This window comes from Ranitomeya variabilis, chromosome 5 (assembly GCF_051348905.1).
Source record: "Ranitomeya variabilis isolate aRanVar5 chromosome 5, aRanVar5.hap1, whole genome shotgun sequence".
In the NCBI taxonomy this organism is placed as follows: Eukaryota; Metazoa; Chordata; class Amphibia; order Anura; family Dendrobatidae; genus Ranitomeya; species Ranitomeya variabilis.
Window position 1 is genome coordinate 680595336 of NC_135236.1, and position 27869 is coordinate 680623204.

Sequence of the window (27869 nt, forward strand, 5' to 3'; positions counted from 1 at the left end):
ACACCCCTGAGTACCTCAAACAACAGTCCTGGGTATCTCAGACCTCACCCCTGAGTACCTCTGACAACAGCCCTGGGTATCTCAGACCACACCCCTGAGTACCTCAAACAACAGTCCTGGGTATCTTAGACCACACCCCTGAGTACCTCTGACAACAGCCCTGGGTATCTCAGACCACACCCCTGAGTACCTCTGACAACAGCCCTGGGTATCTGAGACTACACCCCTCAGTACCTCTGACAACAGCCCTGGGTATATCAGACCGCACCCCTCAGTACCTCAGACAACAGTCCTGGGTATCTTAGACCACACTCCTGAGTACCTCAAACAGCAGTCCTGGGTATCTGAGACCACACCCCTGAGTACCTCAGACAACAGCCCCAGGTATTTCTGACCAAACCCCTGAGTAACTCAGACAACAGCCCTGGGTATCTTAGACCAAACCCCTGAGTAACTCAGACAACAGCCCTGGGTATCTCAGACCACACCCCTGAGTACCTCAAACAACAGTCCTGGGTATCTTAGACCACACCCCTGAGTACCTCTGACAACAGCCCTGGGTATCTCAGACCACACCCCTCAGTACCTCTGACAACAGCCCTGGGTATCTGAGACTACACCCCTCAGTACCTCTGACAACAGCCCTGGGTATATCAGACCGCACCCCTCAGTACCTCAGACAACAGTCCTGGGTATCTTAGACCACACTCCTGAGTACCTCAAACAGCAGTCCTGGGTATCTGAGACCACACCCCTGAGTACCTCAGACAACAGCCCTGGGTATCAGACCACATCCCTCAGTACCTCTGACAACAGCCCTGGGTATCTCAGACCACACCCCTCAGTACCTCTGACAACAGCCCTGGGTATCTCAGACCACACCCCTCAGTACCTCAGACAGCAGCCCTGGGTATCTCAGACCACACCCCTCAATACCTCAGACAACAGCCCTGGATATCTCAGACCACACCCCTGAGTACCTCAGACAACAGCCCTGGGCATCTCAGACCACACCCCTCAGTACCTCAGACAACAGCCCTGGGTATCAGACCACATCCCTCAGTACCTCAGACAACAGCCCTGGGTATCAGACCACATCCCTCAGTACCTCTGACAACAGCCCTGGGTATCTCAGACCACACCCCTCAGTACCTCTGACAACAGCCCTGGGTATCTCAGACCACACCCCTCAGTACCTCAGACAGCAGTCCTGGGTATCTCAGACCACACCCCTCAATACCTCAGACAACAGTCCTGGATATCTCAGACCACACCCCTGAGTACCTCCGACAACAGTCCTGGGTATCTCTGACCAAACCCCTGAGTAACTCCGACAACAGCCCTGGGTATCTTAGACCACACCCCTGAGTAATTCTGACAACAGCCCTGGGTATCTCACAATCCAGAGGAACTAAGACAACAGATCTAAGAATCTCAGATCACACTCTAGAGGAACCAGATATCCAATGTATTTCAGACCACACCCATGAGGAACACATACAACAGCCATGGATATCACATACCACACCTGAGGCCACACCACCAAATAGTATAGTAATGGTGCAGAGTAGTTTCTATTTCTGAGAAATCTAGGAAGCAATCATTATGGCCTCCATTACTAGGTGACAACCCTGTTGGACCTAAAGTTTTTCTCAAATTAGGAGTCAAGGAACCGAAGAAATGGTGTCACATGTGTCACTGACCATGAGTGACCTCATGTCCAGTCACAGCTTCCATAAAGCCATTACAGGAGACAGTAGAGGCGCTGTTTCTTTTCCTGAGAACTGTGATGGCGGCCTTACTGGTTCTCCGCCAGCTTTCTGGAAATGGTGGCCACCTTCAGGTATGTGTTAACTAGGCCATACTGTATATGTGCTCGGAAATGCACTATTATTATTATTTATTATTATAGCGCCATTTATTCCATGGCGCTCTACATGTGAGGAGGGGTGTACACTAGAAGCAAGGTACAAGCCTGAAGGAAGAGTATAAATAGGGAGACGCTTAGCGAGGGTCGAGTGTTTATTCTGGCACACGTGCGCTGAATCATGGGGCCGATCTGACAGGCAGATGTTCGGTGTCAGCGCCCAGGCGCTGAGGATTAACTCTGTCTACACAGGAAGAAAGTCCTGAGGAAACGGCTGCTGTCCGCCAGCAAGATTACTAGGCCTTGTGAGTGAAACGCTTCTTGCCCCTAACAACCAATCACAGCGCAGCTTCCATGCTCCCAGAGCAGCTTAAGAAATGAGAACTGCCCTCTGATTGGTTGCTAGGAGCAGGACTGCCAGAAGATTTACCTCAGACATCTTGGCGTGATTTTGGCGACAGAAAATGTGGTTTTCCCATACTAAAAACGTATGTGGTATAGTTGTATTGCTGTGTCGCCATGGTAACCATATACCGCCATTTTGCCTTAACCCATTACCTCCAGACCCTTTGAAATCATTATTTTACTGACTATTTTTGCCAACTGTGTGGCCTTAGCGGTGTATATTCCCTTCCCGGAGGACGACTCCAACGCCACAAACTCCAACCTGGTAAGTGCCGGATTATTTCGTTTTCACCCTCCGCGGCTCGGACGTCTGTGAGGAGCTCGGTCTGTGATGGCGACGACGGTGTCCATTGTGATATCTGAAATGTTATTCATCCGTCCGGTGTCATCCGCTGCTCTTATAACGTTACAGGACTGTAATAAGCGTCCGACTGTGATGGCGACCGGCGCTTTAAGGCTTCAGATGTCTCCTGTGTATAATTATATATGTACAGCCGGTATAACCTGGGCATCTTCTGTGTATAATTATATATGTACAGCCGGTATAACCTGGGTATCTCCTGTATATAATTATATATGTACAGCCGGTATAACCTGGGCATGTCCTGTATATAATTATATATGTACAGCCGGTATAACCTGGGCATGTCCTGTATATAATTATATATGTACAGCTGGTATAACCTGGGCATCTGTATATAATTATATTTGTACAGCCGGTATAACCTGGGCATCTCCTGTATATAATTATATTTGTACAGCCGGTATAACCTGGGCATCTCCTGTATATAATTATATATGTACAGCCGGTATAACCTGGGCATCTCCTGTATATAATTATATTTGTACAGCTGGTATAACCTGGGTATCTCCTGTATATAATTATATATGTACAGCTGGTATAACCTGGGCATCTGTATATAATTATATATGTACAGCCGGTATAACCTGGGCATCTCCTGTATATAATTATATATGTACAGCTGGTATAACCTGGGTATCTCCTGTATATAATTATATATGTACAGCTGGTATAACCTGGGTATCTCCTGTATATAATTATATATGTACAGCCGGTATAACCTGGGCATCTCCTGTATATAATTATATATGTACAGCTGGTATAACCTGGGCATCTCCTGTATATAATTATATATGTACAGCTGGTATAACCTGGGCATCTCCTGTATATAATTATATATGTACAGCTGGTATAACCTGGGCATCTCCTGTATATAATTATATATGTACAGCTGGTATAACCTGGATATCTCCTGTATATAATTATATATGTACAGCTGGTATAACCTGGGCATCTCCTGTATATAATTGTATATGTACAGCCGGTATAACCTGGGCATCTCCTGTATATAATTATATATGTACAGCCGGTATAACCTGGGCATCTCCTGTATATAATTATATATGTACAGCTGGTATAACCTGGGCATCTCCTGTATATAATTATATATGTACAGCTGGTATAACCTGGGCATCTCCTGTATATAATTATATATGTACAGCCGGTATAACCTGGGCATCTCCTGTATATAATTATATATGTACAGCTGGTATAACCTGGGTATCTCCTGTATATAATTATATATGTACAGCCGGTATAACCTGGGCATATCCTGTATATAATGATATATGTACAGCCGGTATAACCTGGGCATCTCCTGTATATAATTATATATGTACAGCTGGTATAACCTGGGTATCTCCTGTATATAATTATATATGTACAGCCGGTATAACCTGGGCATATCCTGTATATAATGATATATGTACAGCTGGTATAACCTGGGCATCTCCTGTATATAATTATATATGTACAGCCGGTATAACCTGGGCATATCCTGAATATACATTGTATGTGGTCACTTGCGGCCTTCTCCTGGAGGTTGGTGTCGGATGTGGGGACGCAGCTCTTGCATTGACTCCATCGGAGCCCGATCATATTTCCAGTCACGCTCGGCGCTGATCAGCTTCATACATTCAGCGGTGGCCGCCAGCATCTGGGGATGACTCACACGTTGTTATTCTGGATCCAAACGCTGAAAATTCAGCTCAAATCATCCTGGTCGGTCGGAGGTGGACGTGACGGTGACAAATTAGTGTCAAGTTAACCAGTCCTGCACTGGAGGAGACGGGGTGTTGACCCTCCTGGCATTGTACAATGGTCCGATAACCTTACCTGTCATGATCTCAATGGCAAGAGATCATAGCATAAGCATATATAGGAACTAGCTCTTGGAAGATGGGAACTGAGCTGACCATGAACTAAACCTAACACACAACTAGCAGTGGCCGGGTAGCATGCCTACGTTGATTCTAGATGCCCAGCACCAGCCGGAGGACTAAATAATGCTAGCAGAGGAAAATATTAGTCCTAGCTCACCTCTAGAGAAATACCCCAAAAGGAGACAGAGGCCCCCCACATGTATTGGCGGTGAATTAAGATGAAATAACAAACGTAGTATGAAAATAGGTTTAGCAAATTTGAGGTCCACTTACTACATAGCAGAAGACAGAAAGGACACTTTCATGGTCAGCTGAAAACCCTAATCAAAAACACCATCCAGAAATTACTTTAAAACTCTGGCATTAGCTCATAACACCAGAGTAGCAATTCCTGTTCACAAGAGCTTTCCAGACACAGTAACGAAACTACAGCTGTGAACTGGAACCAAAATGCAAAAACAAACATGGACAAGAGTCCAACTTATCTAGTAGTTGTCTAGGAGCAGGAACAAGCACAGAGAGGCTTCTGATAACATTGATGACCGGCAAGCAACTAACAGAGCAGCAAGGTTATATAGCGACTCCCACATCTTGATGGGAACAGGTGAACAGAGAAGATGAAGACACCAGTTCAATTCCACCAGTAGCCACCGGGGGAGCCCAGAATCCAAATTCACAACAGTACCCCCCCCCTCAAGGAGGGGGCACCGAACCCTCACCAGAACCACCAGGGCGATCAGGATGGGCCCTATGAAAGGCACGAACCAGATCAGAGGCATGAACATCAGATGCATTCACCCAAGAATTATCCTCCTGGCCGTATCCCTTCCACTTGACCAGATACTGGAGTCTCCGTCTGGAAACACGAGAGTCTAAGATTTTCTCCACAACGTACTCCAACTCACCCTCAACCAACACCGGAGCAGGAGGCTCAACGGAAGGCACAACCGGTACCTCATACCTGCGCAATAATGACCGATGAAAAACGTTATGAATAGAAAAAGGATGCAGGGAGGTCCAAACGGAAGGAAACAGGGTTAAGAATCTCCAATATCTTATACGGGCCAATGAACCGAGGCTTAAACTTAGGAGAAGAGACCCTCATAGGGACAAAACGAGAAGACAACCACACCAAATCCCCAACACAAAGCCGAGGACCAACACGACGGTGGCGGTTGGCAAAAAGCTGAGTCTTCTCCTGGGACAACCTCAAATTGTCCACCACCTGCCCCCAGATCTGATGCAATCTCTCCACCACAGCATCCACTCCAGGACAATCCGAAGATTCCACCTGACCAGAGGAAAATCGAGGATGAAACCCCGAATTACAGAAAAACGGGGACACCAAAGTGGCAGAGCTGGCCCGATTATTGAGAGCGAACTCCGCCAATGGCAAAAAAGCAACCCAATCATCCTGGTCAGCAGACACAAAACACCTCAGATATGTCTCCAGGGTCTGATTAATCCGCTCGGTCTGGCCATTCGTCTGAGGATGGAAAGCGGACGAAAAAGATAAATCTATGCCCATCCTAGCACAGAATGCCCGCCAAAATCTAGACACGAATTGGGTCCCTCTGTCAGAAACGATATTCTCAGGAATACCATGCAAACGAACAACATTTTGAAAAAACAGAGGAACCAACTCGGAAGAAGAAGGCAACTTGGGCAGAGGAACCAAATGGACCATCTTAGAGAAACGGTCACACACCACCCAGATGACAGACATCTTCTGAGAAACAGGCAGATCTGAAATAAAATCCATCGAGATGTGCGTCCAAGGCCTCTTAGGAATAGGCAAGGGCAACAACAATCCACTAGCCCGAGAACAACAAGGCTTGGCCCGAGCACAAACGTCACAAGACTGCACAAAGCCTCGCACATCTCGTGACAGGGAAGGCCACCAGAAGGACCTTGCCACCAAATCCCTGGTACCAAAAATGCCAGGATGACCTGCCAACGCAGAAGAATGAACCTCAGAGATGACTCTACTGGTCCAATCATCAGGAACAAACAGTTTATCAGGTGGGCAACGATCAGGTCTATCCGCCTGAAACTCCTGCAAGGCCCGCCGCAGGTCTGGAGAAACGGCTGACAATACCACTCCATCCTTAAGGATACCTGTGGGCTCAGAGTTACCAGGTGAGTCAGGCTCAAAACTCCTAGAAAGGGCATCCGCCTTAACATTCTTAGAACCCGGTAGGTATGACACCACAAAATTAAACCGAGAGAAAAATAATGACCAGCGCGCCTGTCTAGGATTCAGGCGCCTGGCGGTCTCAAGATAAATCAAATTTTTGTGGTCAGTCAATACCACCACCTGATGTCTGGCCCCCTCAAGCCAATGGCGCCACTCCTCAAAAGCCCACTTCATGGCCAAAAGCTCCCGATTCCCAACATCATAATTCCGCTCAGCGGGCGAAAATTTACGGGAAAAGAAGGCACAAGGCCTCATCACGGAGCAGTCAGAACTTTTCTGCGACAACACTGCCCCAGCTCCGATCTCAGAAGCGTCGACCTCAACCTGAAAAGGTAGAGCAACATCAGGCTGACGCAACACAGGGGCAGAGGAAAAACGGCGCTTAAGCTCCCGAAAGGCCTCCACAGCATCAGGGGACCAATCAGCAACATCAGCACCCTTCTTAGTCAAATCGGTCAATGGCTTAGCAATATCCGAAAAACCAGCAATAAATCGACGATAAAAGTTAGCAAAGCCCAAAAATTTCTGAAGACTCTTAAGAGAAGAGGGCTGCGTCCAATCACAAATAGCTTGAACCTTGACAGGATCCATTTCAATGGAAGAGGGGGAAAAAATATATCCCAAAAAGGAAATCCTCTGTACCCCAAAAACACACTTAGAACCCTTCACACACAAAGAATTAGACCGCAAAACCTGAAAAACCCTCCTGACTTGCTGGACATGAGAGTCCCAGTCATCCGAAAAAATCAGAATATCATCCAGATACACAATCATAAATTTATCCAAATAATCGCGAAAAATATCATGCATAAAGGACTGGAAAACTGACGGAGCATTAGAAAGACCAAAAGGCATCACTAAATACTCAAAGTGGCCCTCGGGCGTATTAAATGCGGTTTTCCACTCATCCCCCTGCCTGATTCGCACCAAATTATACGCCCCACGAAGGTCAATCTTAGAGAACCACTTGGCCCCCTTTATGCGAGCAAACAAATCAGTCAGCAACGGCAATGGGTATTGATATTTAACAGTGATTTTATTCAAAAGCCGATAATCAATACATGGTCTCAAAGAGCCGTCTTTTTTTGACACAAAGAAAAAACCGGCTCCTAAGGGAGATGACGATGGACGAATATGTCCCTTTTCCAAGGACTCCTTTATATATTCTCGCATAGCAGCATGTTCAGGCACAGACAGATTAAATAAACGACCCTTTGGGTATTTACTACCCGGGATTAAATCTATGGCACAATCGCACTCTCGGTGCGGAGGTAACGAACCAAGCTTGGATTCTTCAAAGACGTCACGATAGTCAGACAGGAACTCAGGAATTTCAGAGGGAATAGATGATGAAATGGAAACCACAGGTACATCCCCATGAGCCCCCTTACATCCCCAGCTCAACACAGACATAGCTCTCCAGTCGAGGACTGGGTTGTGAGATTGCAGCCAAGGCAATCCTAGCACCAAATCATCATGTAGATTATACAGCACCAGAAAGCGAATAATCTCCTGGTGACCCGGATTAATACGCATAGTTACTTGTGTCCAGTATTGTGGTTTATTATTATTAGCCAATGGGGTGGAGTCAATCCCCTTCAGAGGAATAGGAGTCTCCAAAGGCTCTAAATCATACCCACAGCGTTTGGCAAAGGACCAATCCATAAGACTCAAAGCGGCGCCAGAGTCGACATAGGCGTCCGTGGTAATAGATGACAAAGAGCAAATCAGGGTCACAGATAGAATAAACTTAGACGGTAAGGTGCAAATGGAAACAGATTTACCAAGTTTTTTAGTGCGCTTAGAGCATGCTGATATAACATGAGTAGAATCACCACAATAGAAACACAACCCATTTTTCCGTCTAAAATTCTGCCGCTCGCTTCGGGACAGAATTCTATCACACTGCATACTCTCTGGCGATTTCTCAGTGGACACCGCCAGATGGTGCACTGGTTTGTGCTCCCGCAAACGCCTATCGATCTGAATAGCCATTGTCATGGACTCATTCAGACCCGCAGGCACAGGGAACCCCACCATAACATCCTTAATGGCATCAGAGAGACCCTCTCTGAAAGTCGCCGCCAGGGCGCACTCATTCCACTGAGTAAGCACAGACCATTTACGGAATCTTTGGCAGTAAATTTCCGCTTCATCTTGCCCCTGAGATAGGGACATCAAAGTTTTTTCTGCCTGAAGCTCCAAATGAGGTTCGTCATAAAGCAACCCCAAGGCCAGAAAAAACGCATCCACATTGAGCAACGCAGGATCCCCTGGTGTCAATGAAAAAGCCCAGTCTTGAGGGTCGCCCCGGAGCAAGGAAATCACAATCCTGACCTGCTGTGCAGGGTCTCCGGCAGAGCGAGATTTCAGGGACAAAAATAATTTGCAATTATTTCGAAAATTCTGAAACCCAGATCTATTCCCCGAGAAAAATTCCGGCAAAGGAATTCTCGGCTCAGATACAGGTGCATGACAAACAAAATCTTGCAAATTTTGTACCTTCGTGGCGAGATTATTCAAACCTGCAGTTACACTCTGAAGATCCATTACAAACAGGTGGACACAGAGCCATTCAAAGGAGAGAAAAAAAAAAAAAAAATTTCAGCAGACTACTTATTTCTCTCCTTTCTCAGCCAAGGATTTTAACCCTTTAGTGGGCCGGTCAAACTGTCATGATCTCAATGGCAAGAGATCATAGCATAAGCATATATAGGAACTAGCTCTTGGAAGATGGGAACTGAGCTGACCATGAACTAAACCTAACACACAACTAGCAGTGGCCGGGTAGCATGCCTACGTTGATTCTAGATGCCCAGCACCAGCCGGAGGACTAAATAATGCTAGCAGAGGAAAATATTAGTCCTAGCTCACCTCTAGAGAAATACCCCAAAAGGAGACAGAGGCCCCCCACATGTATTGGCGGTGAATTAAGATGAAATAACAAACGTAGTATGAAAATAGGTTTAGCAAATTTGAGGTCCACTTACTACATAGCAGAAGACAGAAAGGACACTTTCATGGTCAGCTGAAAACCCTAATCAAAAACACCATCCAGAAATTACTTTAAAACTCTGGCATTAACTCATAACACCAGAGTAGCAATTCCTGTTCACAAGAGCTTTCCAGACACAGTAACGAAACTACAGCTGTGAACTGGAACCAAAATGCAAAAACAAACATGGACAAGAGTCCAACTTATCTAGTAGTTGTCTAGGAGCAGGAACAAGCACAGAGAGGCTTCTGATAACATTGATGACCGGCAAGCAACTAACAGAGCAGCAAGGTTATATAGCGACTCCCACATCTTGATGGGAACAGGTGAACAGAGAAGATGAAGACACCAGTTCAATTCCACCAGTAGCCACCGGGGGAGCCCAGAATCCAAATTCACAACACTTACCCCCGGGGCATTGTGCCATGGTATCTGCTCTTGGCATCACAATGAGCAGATACATCTTCCACCCACCTGGGCCATGTGCACACGTTCAGGATTTTTAGCGTTTTTTTTCGCTATAAAAACGTGATAAAAACGCGAAAAAAACGCTTACATATGCCTCCTATTATTTACAGGGTATTCCGCATTTTTTGTGCAAATGTTGCGATTTTTTCCGCAAAAAAATCGCATCGCGGAAAAAAAAGCAACATGTTCATTAAAAATGCGTAATTGCGGGGATTCCGCACACCTAGGAGTCCATTGATCTGCTTACTTCCCGCACGGGGCTGTGCACACCATGCGGGAAGTAAGCGGATCATGTGTGGTTGGTACCCAGGGTGGAGGAGAGGAGACTCTCCTCCACGGACTGGGCACCATATAATTGGCCAAAAATAAAAGAATTAAAATAAAAAATAGTCCTATACTCACCTTCGATGTCCCCCGCAGTGTTCCCGCCTCAGCACTGCATGCTGCCGCTTCGGTTCTCATAGCTGGTGTGCGGTGAAGGACCTGTGATGACGTCACTGTCTTGTGATTGGTCGTGAGCGGTCATATGCCGCTCATGTGACCGCTCACATGACCACAACGTCATGGAAGGTCCTGCGCGCACACACCAGCTATAGGAAGAGGAACGGACGCCGCTGAGGAGATCGTCTGGGTGAGTATAAGCATTTTTTTATTTTTTTAATTATTTTTAAACATTCTATCTTTTACTATTGATGCTGCATAAGCTGCATCTATAGTAAAAAGTTGGTCACACTTGTCAAACACTATGTTTGACAAGTGTGACCAACCTGTCAGTCAGTTTTCCAAGCGATGCTACAGATCGCTTGGAAAACTTTAGCATTCTGCAAGCTAATTACGCTTGCAGAATGCTAAAATAAAACGCGAAAAAAACGGAAAAAAAACGCAAAAAAAAAATGCGGATTTCTTGCAGAAAATTTCCGGTTTTCTTCAGGAAATTTCTGTAAGAAATCCGGACGTGTGCACATACCCCACTTCTCAGATGAGACCCCTCTGCTTCACAACTGATATGATGCGCAGTAGACGACTTAAAGGGCAACTTTTCCCAGACTGCATTTACACAGGGGGCCAATGTCTCCTCTAATGATGGGTGTTACCTCTCATAATTTATTGTCGTGTAATATGCCGTATATAAAGCACATTAACAAACGTTCACGCCGTATGCAAATGATGACTCAAGTGTCCAGTGGGCGTATCCGGACTAAGCCTGCTCCTGGCCTATTGATTGGTTTTGAGCTAAAACTATATTGAAGGTTCTTGTAGGATGTACGGCCTCACATGTGACTAATGGATGTAACTTTAGAAACATCTCAGATCACCAACATTGGAGGGAATGATTTACAGAGGTAAATCCTGCTGACAGGTTCCCTTCATGTTGATGGTTTCCTTCCTTGCTTTACAGCCCCAGTTTGTACACAGGATTTTAGAAATAGTTTTCCCAGATTAACAAGTGGATTTTTGCACTAATGATCTGTTCACTGTTGGGTGCCCGCTCAGTCACATCAGGGCATCAGTCCTTGGCATTGCGTCTTTCCTTGTCTGCCAGGAAGCTATTTCCCTCTGTTATCAGGTTTAGATAAGATGACTGTTATGACCTCTAATGGTCTTACTGACAGCAGCCACCATAGAGATAGTGGAAGGACTGGAGTATGAGAGCACAGTGTCTGCTTAAGGAGGCAGCACAGAGAAATGATACCGATGCAGAGGAGAATATTGACATGTGGAGAAATATATCATGTATAATCTCCTGCTCTGCTGAGGGCAAATGTTGGCACTGCAATTTCCAAACCTTGCACCCTTGGAGGTGTCAATCAGGCTGCCTGCTGGTTGGTCTAGTCCAGGATTGTATATGATTGGTACTGGGCACAGATCCATCTTCTATCCTGGGCACAGATCCGTCTTCCATCCTGTGCACAGACCCGTCTTCCATCATGTGCACAGATCCGTCTTCCATCCCAGGCATAGATCCGTCTTCCATCTTGGGCACAGGTCGGTCTTCCATCCTGTGCACAGACCCGTCTTCCATCATGTGCACAGATCCGTCTTCCATCCCAGGCATAGATCCGTCTTCCATCCCGGGCACAGATCCATCTTCCATTTCGGGCACAGATCCGTCTTCCATCCCGGGCACAGATCAGTCTTCCTTCCCGGGCACAGATCAGTCTTCCATCCCGGGCACAGATCCGTCTTCCATCCCGGGCACAGATCCGTCTTCCATCCCCGGCACAGATCCGTCTTCCATCTCAGGCACAGATCCATATTCCATCCCTGGCACAGATCCGTCTTCCATCTCGGGCACAGATCCGTCTTCCATCCTGGGCACAGGTCCGTCTTCCATCTCGGGCAGAATCGCAGATTGTCAATGACAAACATTTCTCGGATTTGATGCATTTCCCGCGGTTCCTGTTGGAGTAATCAATAAAGTGATTATAGCGGATCTCCACACTGTCACAAGTCTACAGCTTAATTACATGATAATTAACCTTCTCCATGAAGATTAAAGAGCCGCGCGCCTTAGTACAATACATTACACACGCTATCATCACACGCCACCGCCGCCTGCATGCCACCGCCATTGTGGGGAGACAGATTACATGGATCTTATCTATACAGACGTCTATCATGAAGGGATAAGGAGAGGGCCTCTTCTCTTACAGCATGGGTCCTGCATTGTAGACATTTACCCTGACAGTTCTCTGTGCGACAATACATTACAGTGTCCAACAATCCAATAGAGGGTCCGACAATACACTAGAGGGTCAAACAATACAATAGGGGGTCCGACAATACACTAGAGGGTCCGACAATACACTACTGCGTCCGACAATACTCTAGTGGGTCCGATAATATAACAGTGGGTCCGACAATACACTAGAGGGTCAAACAATACAATAGGGGGTCCGACAATACACTAGAGGGTCCGACAATACACTACTGCGTCCGACAATACTCTAGTGGGTCCGATAATATAACAGTGGGTCCGACAATACACTAGAGGGTCCGACAATACACTAGAGGGTCCGACAATACACTAGAGGGTCCGACAATACACTACAGAGTCCGACAATACACTAGAGAGTCCGACAATACACTAGAGGGTCTGACAATACACTAGTGGGTCCGACAATACACTAGAGGGTCTGACAATACACAGGAAGGTCCGACAATACACTAGAGAGACAATACACAGGAAGGTCCGAAAATACACTAGAGGGTCTGACAATACACTAGAGGGTCTGACAATACACTAAAGAGTCCGACAATACACAGGAAGGTCTGACAATACACTAGAGAGTCTGACAATACACTAGAGAGTCTGACAATACACAGGAAGGTCTGACAATACACTAGAGAGTCTGACAATACACTAGAGGGTCCGACAATACACTAGAGGGTCCGACAATACACTAGAGGGTCCGACAATACACTAGAGAGTCCGACAATTTACAGGAAGGTCCGACAATACACTAGAGAGTCCGACAATACACTAGAGAGTCCGACAATTTACAGGAAGGTCCGACAATACACTAGCGAGTCCGACAATACACTAGAGAGTCTTACAATTTACAGGAAGGGCCGACAATACACTAGAGAGTCCAACAATACACTAGAGAGTCTGACAATACACTAGAGGGTCCGACAATACACAGGAAGGTCCAACAATACACTAGAGAGTCTGACAATACACTAGAGGGTCCGACAATACACTAGAGAGACAATACACAGGAAGGTCCGACAATACACTAGAGGGTCTGACAATACACTAGAGGGTCTGACAATACACTAAAGAGTCCGACAATACACAGGAAGGTCTGACAATACACTAGAGAGTCTGACAATACACTAGAGGGTCCGACAATACACTAGAGGGTCCGACAATACACTAGAGAGTCCGACAATACACTAGAGAGTCCAACAATACACTAGAGAGTCCGACAATTTACAGGAAGGTCCGACAATACACTAGTGAGTCCGACAATACACTAGAGAGTCTTACAATTTACAGGAAGGGCCGACAATACACTAGAGAGTCCAACAATACACTAGAGAGTCTGACAATACACTAGAGGGTCCTGACAATACACTAGAGGGTCCGACAATACACAGGAAGGTCCAACAATACACTAGAGAGTCTGACAATACACTAGAGGGTCCGACAATACACTAGAGGGTCCGACAATACACAGGAAGGTCCGACAATACACTAGAGAGTCTGACAATACACTAGAGGGTCTGACAATACACTAGAGGGTCCGACATTACACTAGAGAGTCCGACAATTTTCAGGAAGGTCCGACAATACACTAGAGAGTCCGGCAATACACTAGAGGGTCCGACAATACACTAGAGAGTCCGACAATTTACAGGAAGGGCCGACAATACACTAGAGAGTCTGACAATACACTGGAGAGTCTGACAATACACTGGAGAGTCTGACAATACACTAGAGGGTCCAACAATACACTAGAGGGTCCGACAATACACTAGAGAGTCTGACAATACACTAGAGAGTCTAAAAATAGAATAGAGGGTCCGACAATACACTAGAGGGTCCGACAATACACTAGAGAGTCTGACAATACACTAGAGGGTCCGACAATACACTAGAGAGTCTGACAATACACTAGAGGGTCCGACAATACACTAGAGAGTCTGACAATACACTAGAGGGTCTGACAATACACTAGAGAGTCTGACAATACACTAGAGAGTCCGAAAATATACTAGAGAGAGTCTGACAATACACTAGAGGGTCCGACAATACACTAGAGAGTCTGACAATACACTAGAGGGTCTGACAATACACTAAAGAGTCTGACAATACACTAGGGGGTTCGACAATACACTAGAGAGTCCGACAATACACTAGAGGGTCTGACAATACACTAGTGGGTCCGACAATACATTAGAGGGTCCGACAATACACTAGAGAGTCTGACAATACACTAGAGCAGAGGTGTCAAACTGCATTCCTCGAGGGCCGCCAACAGGTCATGTTTTCAGGATTTCCTTAGCATTCCACAAGGTGCTGGAATCATTCTGTGCAGGTGATTAAATTATCACCTGTGCAATACAAGGAAATCCTGAAAACATGACCTGTTGGCGGCCCTCGAGGAATGCAGTTTGACACCTCTGCACTAGAGGGTCCGACAATGCACTAGAGGGTCCGACAATGCACTAGAGGGTCCGACAATACACTAGAGAGTCCGACAATACACTAGAGGGTCCGACAATACACTAGAGGGTCTGACAATACACTAGAGAGTGTGACAATACACTAGAGGGTCCGACAATACACTAGAGAGTCTGACAATACACTAGAGGGTCCGACAATACACAGGAAGGTCTGACAATACACTAGAGAGTCTGACAATACACTAGAGAGTCTGACAATACACTAGAGGGTCCGACAATACACTAGAGAGTCTGACAATACACTAGAGAGTCTGACAATACACTAGAGAGTCTGACAATACACTAGAGGGTCCGACAATACACTAGAGGGTCCGACAATACACTAGAGGGTCTGACAATACACTAGAGAGTCTGACAATGCACTAGAGAGTCTGACAATGCACTAGAGAGTCCGACAATGCACTAGAGGGTCCGACAATACACTAGAGAGTCCGACAATACACTAGAGAGTCCGACAATACACTAGAGAGTCTGACAATACACAGGAAGGTCTGACAATACACTAGAGAGTCTGACAATACACTAGAGGGTCCGACAATACACCAGAGAGTCTGACAATACACTAGCGAGTCTGACAATACACTAGAGGGTCTGACAATACACTAGAGGGTCTGACAATACACTAGAGGGTCTTACAATACACTAGAGATTCTTACAATACACTAGAGAGTCTGACAATGCACTAGAGAGTCCGACAATACACTAGAGGGTCTGACAATACACTAGAGGGTCTGACAATACACTAGAGAGTCCGACAATACACTAGAGAGTCCGACAATACACTAGAGAGTCCGACAATACACTAGAGAGTCCGACAATACACTAGAGAGTCCAACAATATACTAGAGTCCAACAATACACTAGAGAGTCTGACAATACACAGGAAGGTCCGACAATACACTAGAGAGTCTGACAATACACTAGAGAGTCTGACAATACACTAGAGGGTCCGACAATACACAGGAAGGTCCGACAATACACTAGAGAGTCTGACAATATACTAGAGAGTCTGATAATACATTAGAGGGTCCGACAATACACGAGAGGGTCCGACAATATACAGGAAGGTCCGACAATACACTAGAGAGTCTGACAATACACTAGAGGGTCTGACAATACACTAGAGGGTCTAACAATACACTAGAGGGTCTGACAATACACTAGAGAGTCTGACAATTCACTAGAGGGTCCGACAATACACTAGAGAGTCTGACAATACACTAGAGAGTCTGACAATACACTAGAGGGTCCGACAATACACTAGAGAGTCTGACAATACACTAGAGGGTCTGACAATACACTAGAGGGTCTGACAATACACTAGAGGGTCTGACAATACACTAGAGAGTCTGACAATACACTAGAGAGTCTGACAATACACCAGAGGGTCCGACAATACACTAGAGAGTCTGACAATACACCAGAGAGTCTGACAATGCACTTGAGAGTCTGACAATACACTAGAGAGTCTGACAATACACCAGAGAGTCTGACAATGCACTTGAGAGTCTGACAATACACTAGAGAGTCTGACAATACACTAGAGGGTCTGACAATACACTAGAGGGTCCGACAATACACTAGAGGGTCCGACAATACACTAGAGAGTCCGACAATTTACAGGAAGGTCCTACAATACACTAGAGAGTCCGACAATTTACAGGAAGGGCCGACAATACACTAGAGAGTCCAACAATACACTAGAGAGTCTGACAATACACTAGAGGGTCCGACAATACACAGGAAGGTCCGACAATACACTAGAGAGTCTGACAATACACTAGAGAGTCTGACAATACACTAGAGAGTCTGTCAATACACTAGAGGGTCCGACAATACACAGGAAGGTCCGACAATACACTAGAGAGTCTGACAATACACTAGAGAGTCTGATAATACACTAGAGGGTCCGACAATACACAGGAAGGTCCGACAATAAACTAGAGAGTCTGACAATACACTAGAGAGTCTGACAATACACTAGAGGGTCTGACAATACACTAGAGGGTCTGACAATACACTAGAGGGTCTGACAATACACTAGAGAGTCTGACAATACACTAGAGGGTCCGACAATACACTAGAGGGTCCGACAATACACTAGAGAGTCTGACAATGCACTAGAGAGTCTGACAATGCACTAGAGGGTCCAACAATGCACTAGAGGGTCCGACAATACACTAGAGAGTCCGACAATACACTAGAGAGTCCGACAATACACTAGAGAATCCGACAATACACTAGAGAGTCCGACAATACACTAGAGAGTCTGACAATACACTAGAGAGTCTGACAATACACTAGAGGGTCTGACAATACACTAGAGAGTCTGACAATACACTAGAGAGTCTGACAATACACTAGAGAGTCTGACAATACACTAGAGGGTCTGACAATACACTAGAGAGTCTGACAATACACTAGAGAGTCTGACAATACACTAGAGGGTCTGACAATACACTAGAGGGTCTGACAATACACTAGAGGGTCTGACAATACACTAGAGAGTCTGACAATTCACTAGAGGGTCCGACAATACACTAGAGAGTCTGACAATACACTAGAGGGTCTGACAATACACTAGAGAGTCTGACAATACACTAGAGGGTCTGACAATACACTAGAGAGTCTGACAATACACTAGAGGGTCTGACAAGACACTAGAGGGTCTGACAATACACTAGAGAGTCTGACAATACACTGGAGGGTCCGACAATACACTAGAGGGTCTGACAATACACTAGAGAGTCCGACAATACACTAGAGGGTCCGACAATACACTAGAGGGTCTGACAATACACTAGAGAGTCTGACAATACACTAGAGGGTCCGACAATACACTAGAGGGTCTGACAATACACTAGAGAGTCCGACAATACACTAGAGGGTCCGACAATACACTAGAGGGTCTGACAATACACTAGAGAGTCTGACAATACACTAGAGGGTCCAAAATGTCCCCTTGCTAAATGTGAAAACACTTACCATTAAAAACCTGTGATAGCTGGGGCCCTGTTGGGGATTTTAAATTGGGGTCCACAATCTTTATGACTCCCCTGTATTTACATATCTGTCTGTCTCACATCTGTACCCTCTTTCAGTGCAGATTTGTGTCCCATTCAGGGTCCTGGGAAAGTTGGGTGACACTGGACGCTGGATTTTAGTAGATGCCCCGTCTCAGTGGTCGCGGCTGCCGCTCTCTTACTGTTAATTGACTTTAGATTTTTATTGAGACTTTACGATTGTAATCAGTTTCCTTCAGACGCCAATCAATGCAGGAGAGCCGCCATTGATCCACCGCCCGTGTACTCATAACAGTGTATTAAGTGATCATTATTGCCTACCTCACGGATCAATACGCCACGTGATGCGGCTCAGCAGGAATTTGCAAAATAGTCCACAGAGAAGAGATCGCTAATCCAGAGACACCGCGAGGGAAATTACTGCGCCCTAATCCTGACTATAGGAAGAAATGTCAGACATTCCCTGTCAGTATCTGATCCAAGGAAAGCTGGGCGACAACCACCATGACCCCATATACAGGTGACGCTTGGTTGTCAGAAAGCAGGATAGTACAGGATCAGTAATGTAATGTATGCACACAGTGACTGCACCAGCAGAATAGTGAGTGCAGCTCTGGAGAATAATACAGGAGGTAATTCAGGATCAGTAATGTAATGTATGTGCACAGTGACTGCACCAGCAGAATAGTGAGTACAGCTCTGGGGTATAATACAGGATGTAACTCAGGATCAGAAATGTAATGTATGTACACAGTGACTGCACCAGCAGAATTGTGAGTGCAGCTCTGGAGTATAATACAGGATGTAACTCAGGATCAGAAATGTAATGTATGTACACAGTGACTGCATCAGCAGAATAGTGAGTGCAGCTCTGGTGTATAATACAGAATGTAACTCAGGATCAGAAATGTAATGTATGTACACAGTGACTGCACCAGCAGAATATTGAGTGCAGCTCTGGAGTATAATGCAGGATGTAACTCAGGATCAGTAATGTAATGTATGTACACAGTGACTGCACCAGCAGAATAGTGAGTGCAGCTCTGGAGTATAATACTGGATGTAACTCAGGATCAGTAAAGTAATGTATGTACACAGTGACTGCACCAGCAGAATAGTGAGTGCAGCGCTAGAGGATAATACAGGATGTAACTCAGGATCAGTAATGTAATGTATGTACACAGTGACTACACCAGCAGAATAGTGAGTGCTGCTCTGGGGAATAATACAGGATGTAACTCAAGATCAGTAATGTAATGTATGAACACAGTGACTGCACCAGCAGAATAGTGAGTGCAGCTCTGGAGTATAATATTGGATGTAACTCAGGATCAGTAATGTAATGTATGTACACAGTGACTGCACCAGCAGAATAGTGAGTGCAGCTCTAGAGGATAATACAGGATATAACTCAGGATCAGTAATGTAATGTATGTACACAGTGACTGCGTGCACCAGCAGAATAGTGAGTGCAGCTCTGGGGTATAATACAGGAGGTAACTCAGGATCAGTAGTCTAATGTATGTACACAATGACTGCACCAGCAGAATAGTGAGTGCAGCCCTGGGGTATAATACAAGATGTAACTCAGGATCAGTAATGTAATGTATGTACACAGTGACTGCACCAGCAGAATAGTGAGCAAAGCTCAGGAGTATAATGTAATGTACAGTTGTGCTCAAAAGTTTACATACCCCGGCAACATTTTTTGCTTTCTTGGTGTTTTTTCAGAGAATATGAGTGATAACACCAAAACTTTTCCTCCACTCATGGTTAGTGGTTGGGTGAAACCATTTATTGCCAAACTACTGTGCTTTCTCTTTTTAAATCCTAATGACAACCCAAAACATCCAAATGACCCTGATCAAAAGTTCACATCCCCTGGTGATTTTGGCCTGATAACATGCACAGAATTTGACACAAATGGATGTGAATGGATAGTAAAGGTAACATCCTCACCTGTGACCTGTTTGCTTGTAATCAGTGTGTGCATAAAAGCTGAGTGAGTTTCTGGGAACCAGACAGACTCTTGCATCTTTTATCCAGCCACTGACGTTTCTGGATTGTGAGTCTTTTCAAAAGCAAAAGAATTGTCAACGGATCTACGGGAAAAGGTAGTTGAACTGTATAAAACAGGAAAGGGATGCAAAAAGATATCCAAGGAGTTGATAATGCCAGTTAGCAGCATTCACACTGTGATTAACAAATTAAAAATCAGGGACTCTGTAAAACAAAACCACGGTCAGGTAGACCACAAAAATGTCATCCACAACTGCCAGGAAAATTGTTCGGGATGCAAAGAAAAACCCACGAATAACATCAGCTGAAATACAGGACTCTCTGAATACTAGCAGTGCGGCTGTTTCAAGATGCACAATAAGGAGGCACTTGAAGAAAAATGGGTTGCATGGTCGAGTCTCCAGAAGAAAGCCATTACTGCGCAAATGCCACAAAGTATCTCGCCTACAATACGCAAAACAGCACAGAGACAAGCCTCAAAACTTCTGGAACGAAGTAATTTGGAGTGATGAGACCAAAATTGAACTTTTTGGCCACAACCATAAATGTTACATTTGGAGAGAGGTTAACAAGACCTATGATGAAAGGAACACCATTCCTACTGTAAAGCACGGAGGTGGATCGCTGATGTTTTGGGGCTGTGTGAGCTACAAAGGCACAGGGAACTTGGTCAAAGTTGAAGGAAAGATGAATGCCGCACATTGTCAGCAAATACTGGAGGCAAATTTCCATTTATCAGCCTTCAAGGTGTGCATGGGATGTACTTGGACTATACAACATGACAGCAATCCAAAACTCTAGGCCAAGTCGACATGTCATTGGCTACAGCAGAACAAAGTGAAGGTTATGGAGTGGCCATCTCAGTCTCCTGACCTCAATATCATTGAGCCACTCTGGGGAGATCTCAAGCGCGCAGTTCATGCTAGACTGGAGGCTTTATGCCAAGAAGAGTGGGCAGCTTTACCATCTGAGAAAATAAAGAACCTCGTCCACAACTACCACAAAAGACTTCAAGCTGTCATTGATGTTAGAAGGGGCAATACATGGTATTAAGAAATGGGGTATGTGAACTTTTCATCAGGGTCATTTGGATGTTTTGGGCTGTCATTATGATTTAAAAAGAGAAAACACAATAGTTTGACAATAAATGGCTTCACCCAACCACTAACCATGAGTGGAGGAAAAGTTTTAGTGTTATCATTCATATTCTCTGGAAAAAGGCCAAGAAAGCAAAAATTCTCCCGGGGTATGTAAACTTTTGCGCACAACTGTATGTACACAGTGATTCCTCTATTTACATAGAATTTGTTCATTATCAGCTAGGTGCCTTTCTGCAGCCTGTATTCTGTATCTTTAGCATTATTTTTGCTCATGGGACGCTCCTCTGTTATAGAATCACTTCTACAGTCAATGTAACATAAATGCGCATTTTCCTTCTTTTCCCGCTATACTTGTGGTGTAGAAGATTGTGGGGTTAAAGTTAAACACTGGTAGATTTAGAACAATTCATGCTCCAGAGGAGCCATGTATGACTGTATGCTGCTTGCATTATCTTAGAGCCTTTGTGACTAGTAGCCTCCACCTTATCTGTTCTATTGCTGGAGTCAGGATTGGTGATGCAGGGTGAATGATGGCACCTAACATGGGATCAGCACCTTGTCACTCATCTATGTGGAGAAACGGTGGATATTACTGCCATGAGACAAAGCCAAGAAAGTTTTATATGTCATGTATGTAACGCTCTGAATATAGCAGTTATATTGTTTTACATAGGGGCAGTATTATAGTAGCTATATTCCTGTACATAGTTGGCAGTATTATAGTAGTTATATTCTTGTATATAGGGCCAGTATTATAGCAGTTATATTCTTGTACATAGGGGGCAGTATTATAGTAGTTATATTCTTGTATATAGGGGCAGTATTATAGTAGTTATATTCTTGTATATAGGGGCAGTATTATAGTAGTTATATTCTTGTATATAGGGGCAGTATTATAGTAGTTATATTCTTGTATATAGGGGCAGTATTATATTAGTTATATTCTTGTACATAGGGCCAGTATTATAGTAGATATATTCTTGTATATAGGGTCAGTATTATAGTGGGTATATTCTTATACATAGGAGCAGTATTATAGTAGTTATATTCTTGTACATAGGGGCAGTATTATAGTAGTTTTATTCTTGTGTATAGGGTCAGTATTATAGTAGGTATATTCTTGTACATAGGGGCATCATTATAATAGTTATATTCTTATACATAGCGAGCAGTATTATACTAGTTATATTCTTGTACATAGGGGCATTATTTTAGTAGTCATTGTTGTACATAGGGGCAGTATTATAGTATTATATTCTTATACATAGAGAGCAGTATTATAGTAATTATATTCTTGTACATAGGGGGCAGTATTATAGTAGTTATATTCTTGGATTTAGGGGGCAGTATTATAGTAGTTATATTCTTGTACATAGGGGGCAGTATTATAGTAGTTACATTCTTGTATATAGGGGGCAGTATTATAGTAGTTATATTCTTGTACATAGGGGCAGTATTATAGTAGTTATATTCTTGTAAATAGGGGCAGTATTATAGTAGTTATATTCTTGTACATAGGAGCAGTATTATAGTAATTATATTCTTGTATATAGGAGCAGTATTATAGTAAATATATTCCTGTACATGGGGCAGTATTATATTATTTATATTGTTGTACATAGGGGCAGTATTATAGTAGTTACATTCTTGTACATAGGGGGCAGTATTATAGTAGTTATATTCTTGTACATAGGGGCAGTATTATAGTAGTTATATTCTTGTATATAGGGGCAGTATTATAGTAGTTATATTCTTGTACATAGGGGCAGTATTATAGTAGTTATATTCTTGTATATAGGGGCAGTATTATAGTAGTTATATTCTTGTACATAGGGGGCAGTATTATAGTAGTTATATTCTTGTACATAGGGGCAGTATTATAGTAGTTATATTCTTGTATATAGGGGCAGTATTATAGTAGTTATATTCTTGTACATAGGAGTAGTTTATAGTACTTATTTTCTTGTATATAGGAGCAGTATTATAGTAGTTATATTCTTGTACATAGGGAGCAGTATTTTAGTAGTTATATTCTTGTACATAGGGGCAGTATTATAGTAGTTATATTCTGTACATAGGAGCAGTATTATAGTAGTTTTATTCTTGTACATAGGGGGCAGTATTATAGTAGTTATATTCTTGTACATGGGGAGCAGTATTTTAGTAGTTATATTCTTGTTCATAGGGGCAGTATTGTAGTAGTTATATTGTTGTACATAGGAGCAGTACTATAGTAGTTATATTGTTGTACATAGGAGCAGTACTATAGTAGTTATAGTCTTGTACATAGGGGGCAGTATTATAGTAGTTACATTCTTGTACATAGGGGGCAGTATTATAGTAGTTATATTCTTGTACATAGGGGCAGTATTATAGTAGTTATAGTCTTGTACATAGGAGCAGTATTATAGTAGTTACATTCTTGTACATAGGGGCAGTACTATAGTAGTTATAGTCTTGTACATAGGGGGCAGTACTATAGTAGTTATATTGTTGTACATAGGGGGCAGTATTATAGTAGTTACATTCTTGTACATAGGAGCAGTATTATAGTAGTTATATTCTTGTACATAGGGGCAGTATTATAGTAGTTATATTGTTGTACATAGGGGCCAGTATTGTAGTAGTTATATTTTTTTGTGTTTTAGAAACATACCACTCTCTGGATTACTACCTACCTATGTCTGGGGGTAACATGGACAGAACAGATGAGATCTTCATTTTCACAGTTTTCCTGTTACTAGTTCACCATTTAGTCTTCTTTTCTGATAATTTTCAGTAACTGGAAATCTCTTGTTTTCTTGCGGAGTTCCCTTTTGGCGGCGGCCAGGCGCGGTGGGCGGGTCCACTTACAGGAACATTAACATATAATTGTGTTGTCGGAGCCCTGGGACTGACGCTGGAGATAAATGTTCTCCGGAGACTTCTATGTTCCAGGATTTTGTGCTCAAGTAAACAACAAAAATTATAGTTGGCGTTAATTGCAGCCTAAATCAATAAAGAAGAACTCCAACCCCACCTACGTTTTCTCATGGTCTCAGGTGGTAACAGATCTGTGATCTCAGATTCCTCTTATCTACAAGAAAAGAGGCCATAGTCCTGCGACTGCGGGGTGTCAATAGGTTGTCGTGACCGCTGGGGGCCTAATGGAGGTTTACATGGCTGCCATCTTAGTCCTCCTACAGGTGGGCTTCATAGGGGAATCTCAGTTTCTCCATGTATTGCTGCACAGCATTGTTGCAGTACATGGAACAAGGTGTTGATCTCAGGTTTAAATCCACTTACTGGACTAAAAAATTAGGTAGAAATAAAACGTTTTTTAATAATAGAAAAATATAAAACTTTTAATCTTCTTTAATTCCCCCCAAAACTTTTTTTTTATAATTGGACCCCAACTGTTCCTCACTCCTGAATGATGAATCTGTATGGGTAACATTGAATATTCCTCTGAAAGAGTCTTACGGATAAACATTTCACCTCCCGGACTGTTAGAGGAATAGATTAATATCCTGCAGAAGAGGTTTTCGGAAGGTTTCCGCACATTGAGGGGGCATGAATGAGTTGATTGAGTTGTAGCTTTAAGGTGGAAAAATATTTGGGTGTTGTGAACACTTTCCTCTCAGAGGGGCACTGTAAAAAGTTGAAAGTTTGATCTACGTGGATCGGTTTTCATTCTGTACAGAGTATGCAATTCGAGCCATGTAGGTTATCTCTTAACTACTTCCGGACCACCCATAGACCATAAATGTATAGGTGGTCCGCATTATGCTCTGCTGTGACTTTCTAAAACGTTGCTGAATAGTAGTGCAGCAGCATGAGATCATAAAGCCTCCTCATCGAGAAGGCAGAGACTGCTTATTAACGTCTCTGCTTTCCCGAATAGCCATCATTGTGTATATAGTGTTAACAGCGCTTCCTCTTCTGGACCCAGCTGTTACACACCTGTCCCAGGTCCAGGCTCTGCTCCGTTCACCCCAGTCTGCTCCACGTCAGGCTCTGGAAGTAGCCCGGCTTGCCCCCATGTGATCATCTACTTATGCCTATATAAAGTCCATCAATACACACACCAGTGTCTTGTCTTGGTACCAAGACTCTTAGTTTGTCTGTGGACCACAACCTGCTCAGTACCTATCTGCAGTCTCTAGGACCTCTGCAACCTGCCTTGGGTCGCTAGGACCTCTGCTACCTAACTGCGGTCTCCAGGACCTCTCCTACCTGTCTGTGGTCTCCTGGACTTCTGGTACCTGTCTGTGGACTCCAGTACCTCTGCTACCTGACTGCGGTCTCCTGGACCTCTCCTACTTGTCTGTGGTTCCCTGGACTTCTGTTACCTGTCTGTGGTCTCCAGGACCTCTGCTACCTGACTGCAGTCTCCAGGACCTCTCCTACCTGTCTGTGGTCTCCTGGACTTCTGTTACCTGACTGTGGTCTCCAGGACCTCTGCTACCTGACTGCGTTCTCCGGGACCTCTCCTACCTGACTGCGTTCTCCAGGACCTCTCCTACCTGTCTGTGGTCTCCTGGACTTCTGTTACCTGTCTGTGGTCTCCAGGACCTCTCCTACCTGTCTGTGGTCTCCTGGACTTCTGTTACCTGACTGTGGTCTCCAGGACCTCTGCTACCTGACTGCGTTCTCCGGGACCTCTCCTACCTGACTGCGTTCTCCAGGACCTCTCCTACCTGTCTGTGGTCTCCTGGACTTCTGTTACCTGTCTGTGGTCTCCAGGACGTCTCCTACCTGTCTGTGGTTCCCTGGACTTCTGTTACCTGTCTGTGGTCTCCAGGACCTCTGCTACCTAACTGCGGTCTCCAGGATGTCTCCTACCTGTCTGTGGTCTCCTGGACTTCTGTTACCTGTCTGTGGTCTCCAGGACCTCTGCTACCTGACTGCAGTCTCCAGGACCTCTCCTACCTGTCTGTGGTCTTCAGGACCTCTTTTACCTGTTTCCTACATGCCTCGACCGCCTGCTGCACCGAAGCCCATGTGCCCACCTGGACGTTGGGCTTTGAGGATCCACCTTATCAGGTGAGCCTAACACCACCTGTCATGTCACTCACCACGTCAGCTCTGCTATTCAGTCTGGAGGAAAGTTTCCACTGTAACTTAGACTAAAATACCAGCCTCAGTTACAGGGGAAATCACAAAGTTGTGTTGTGACCTTATTGGGGGCACGATATGTGAAATAAAATAAAAATAAATATGCAAAAAATCACACTGCCAATCCAAATTGTTATCACACCCACTTCCCGTATAAAACTCGTATTTGATATGTAAAAAATAATTCTTAGAAAAAAATCAAAACATTTTGAAAGTTTTAGTTTACAATTTTTTTCATGGTACCAACAGAAACAAAAAGTAAAATAATGTGAAAATCAGATACGTATTTCATTTATTTTGCCACTGAGATAGCATTTATCAGCAAAAAAATAAATAAATAAAAATAACGAAAAGAATTTTAAATTAACAAAAATTGGGGCCTGAGTGTCACAAAAAAGTTCTTTAGCTCTCGCTTCTGTTTTCAGAGATGAATGACTTTCCCATTAGTGAGATAGCAGATGACAGCTGCTGCTAATGTAAGTCTATGGAGAGAGGAGGAGTGAGAGGAGGACATTCTATAGAGAGGGGAGGAGCTAGAGATGGACCCTCTATGAAGAGGGAGGAGCTGGAAGCAGACACTATGGAGATGGGAGGAACTCGAGGCAGACACTATGGATAGGTGAGGAGCTGGAGGCGGGCACTGGAGAGGGCAGGAGCTGGAGGCAGGCACTATAGATAGGTGAGGAGCTGGAGGCAGACACTGGAGAGGGGAGGAGCTGAAGGTGGGCACTATGGAGAGAGGAGGAGCTGGAGGCAGGCACTATGGAGAGGGAGGAGCTGGAAGCAGACACTATGGAGATGGGAGGAGCTCGAGGCAGACACTATGGATAGGTGAGGAGCTGGAGGCGGGCACTGGAGAGGGCAGGAGCTGGAGGCAGGCACTATAGATAGGTGAGGAGCTGGAGGCAGACACTGGAGAGGGGAGGAGCTGAAGGTGGGCACTATGGAGAGTGGAGGAGCTGGAGGCAGGCACTATGGAGAGGGATGGAGCTGGAGGCAGGCAATATGGATAGGTGAGGAGCTGGAGGTGGGCACTGGAGAGGGGAGGGGCTTGAAGCGGGCTCTATAGATAGGTGAGGAGCTGGAGGAAGACACTGGAGAGGGGATGAGCTGGAGGGGGGCACTATGGAGAGGGGAGGAACTTGAGGCAGGCACTATGGAGAGGGATGGAGCTGGAGGCGGGCACTATGGAGAGAGGAGGAGCTGGGGGCAGGCACTATGGAGATGGGAGGAGCTTGAGGCAGACACTATGGATAGGTGA

General features: G+C 44.6%; 1 protein-coding gene across 10 annotated transcripts in view; it reads left to right on the forward strand.

Moving 5' to 3' along the window:
- CACNA1C (calcium voltage-gated channel subunit alpha1 C) overlaps positions 1–27869 on the forward strand; it is a 278202-nt gene that overhangs the window by 71781 nt on the left and 178552 nt on the right. For all 10 annotated transcript variants that reach the window (XM_077267071.1, XM_077267064.1, XM_077267067.1 and 7 more), the window contains exon 3: positions 2432–2537. In XM_077267071.1, the coding sequence (XP_077123186.1) occupies positions 2432–2537 (106 nt within the window). The remainder of the gene's footprint in view (positions 1–2431; positions 2538–27869) is intronic.